This window comes from Penaeus monodon, chromosome 19 (genome assembly GCF_015228065.2).
Source record: "Penaeus monodon isolate SGIC_2016 chromosome 19, NSTDA_Pmon_1, whole genome shotgun sequence".
Classification (NCBI taxonomy): domain Eukaryota; kingdom Metazoa; phylum Arthropoda; class Malacostraca; order Decapoda; family Penaeidae; genus Penaeus; species Penaeus monodon.
The window spans coordinates 3,437,896-3,439,545 of record NC_051404.1 but is presented as its reverse complement, the minus strand read 5'-3'; the positions used below and the strand labels follow the sequence as shown (position 1 = coordinate 3,439,545).

General features: G+C 32.7%; 1 protein-coding gene across 14 annotated transcripts in view; it reads right to left on the bottom strand.

Annotated features, from left to right (window-relative positions):
* The window catches only part of LOC119584976 (stromal interaction molecule homolog), a 99,451-nt gene that overhangs the window by 33,989 nt on the left and 63,812 nt on the right, over positions 1 to 1,650 (bottom strand). For all 14 annotated transcript variants that reach the window (XM_037933572.1, XM_037933582.1, XM_037933574.1 and 11 more), the window contains one exon: positions 1,120 to 1,235. In XM_037933572.1, coding sequence (XP_037789500.1) covers positions 1,120 to 1,235 — 116 coding nt within the window. The remainder of the gene's footprint in view (positions 1 to 1,119; positions 1,236 to 1,650) is intronic.

Below are 1,650 nucleotides of genomic sequence, written 5' to 3'. Positions count from 1 at the left end.
GATAATTTTCTATTTCATCATGAGGATATGAAATTCCTCCTCTAAACAGCATTTAAAATTTACTAGCCTATGCACCCTTGCCATTTTACCTCTGACTAAAATTTCAGCAAGAATTCAAATCATATCATATTTCATGCTATATAAATTTTAAAATATATGAACACAGCCCAAGTTCTAAATAACCTTGTAATGAAGTCCATAACTTTTTTTTTCTAAACACAATTTTGTGATTTAGATTTTGGGCTATATCTAATGTGGGAAAGCAAATGAAAGCATCATGCACTTTGTACAAATTCAATGTTGCATTAAATTATAAAATTTTGATATTACTTACCAAGGCATCAAGTCGACATCAGCATATGGAGGGAGAGAAAATTCCTGAGGTTTATAATTCATCCACCTTATCAGAAATGCTGTTTATTCAGACTGGAAAATGCAACTGACGGCCTGACAAATGCTTGTTAGCTGTTCAATATCTCAAGTCAAACAGAAGAATTAGCCCTTGTATACCAAGCATTGAAAAATCCCAAGCACAAGAATACCCAAACAAGCATCTATTAGTGATAAAAAAATCCTAGAAGTGCAAGTTATCTGATGACTTAATTTAGGAAGCATATAAACCTAGAAAAAATAATAAAAAACAAGCTAAATAAAGAAGCTGCCTATAATTTTGAGTACAAGACAAGATACACATGCTCCTTGTCTTTGCCAAAAGCCAGAACCTGATCATCTACTCAATGAAGATCATCAGCACTTTTGGTAATAACTATAAACTTTGAAGAAAAAAAAAAAAGAATACAAGTATTCATCAATAAGCTTTATAAAAAATCTTGCTAAATGTTTTTACAACAAAGGACATTGATATACCACATTTACACTCTACAGCAACAAACAAAATTATGTAGGTAATTACTTAAAATGATCTTCCTTGAATATCTGTTACTATTCTGTCAATTCTATCTCTAGCTGAATCAGTGACCAAGAGATTAGTGGTAGTAACTGTGTGTATAACCTGCATTTTTTAAGGATAGAAACACAAATCTTCTAGTCTCTGATATCAAATTACATTCAAATATTTTCTCTAGACTACTGTATCATCATTCACCACATTCAACTAACCTTTTGGGGGTCCAAAGAGCACCACATCCATAGCCTTAATAGTGATCTTGGACCGGTGTTTTGGGTCTTTGATCCCCAGGACTTTGGTCAAGAACTGCTCATTGTTGGCTGCCAATCTGGAATACACAGCAGAGATCTTTTTCATCTATATTTCCTTATCATGTTGGCTGGTCAATTATAGGGACTGTTACTTTATTTTTTCAAACCTCATGCCTCATTAGTAGTGCCTTCTCCTTTGATATTCGTATTCTTCTATTACAACACTAACTTCAGTACATGAATTTAGTATTCTAGAAAATAAATACGCCTTGATCTCTGATCAAAGCACTACAAATGAATTCAATAATTTGACCTATTCAAACCTTATCTATGAATGAATAAACTAATTAAAGCTGATATGGTGTTAAGGAATTTTGCACACGGGGGAATTGTTTCTTTTAAGGGAAAGGCTGGCGAATTATATTTAGGGAGGAGGCAAAAACAAACTGAAATCTATACACTACATTTGAGAAAAAAATATACATAATGGGG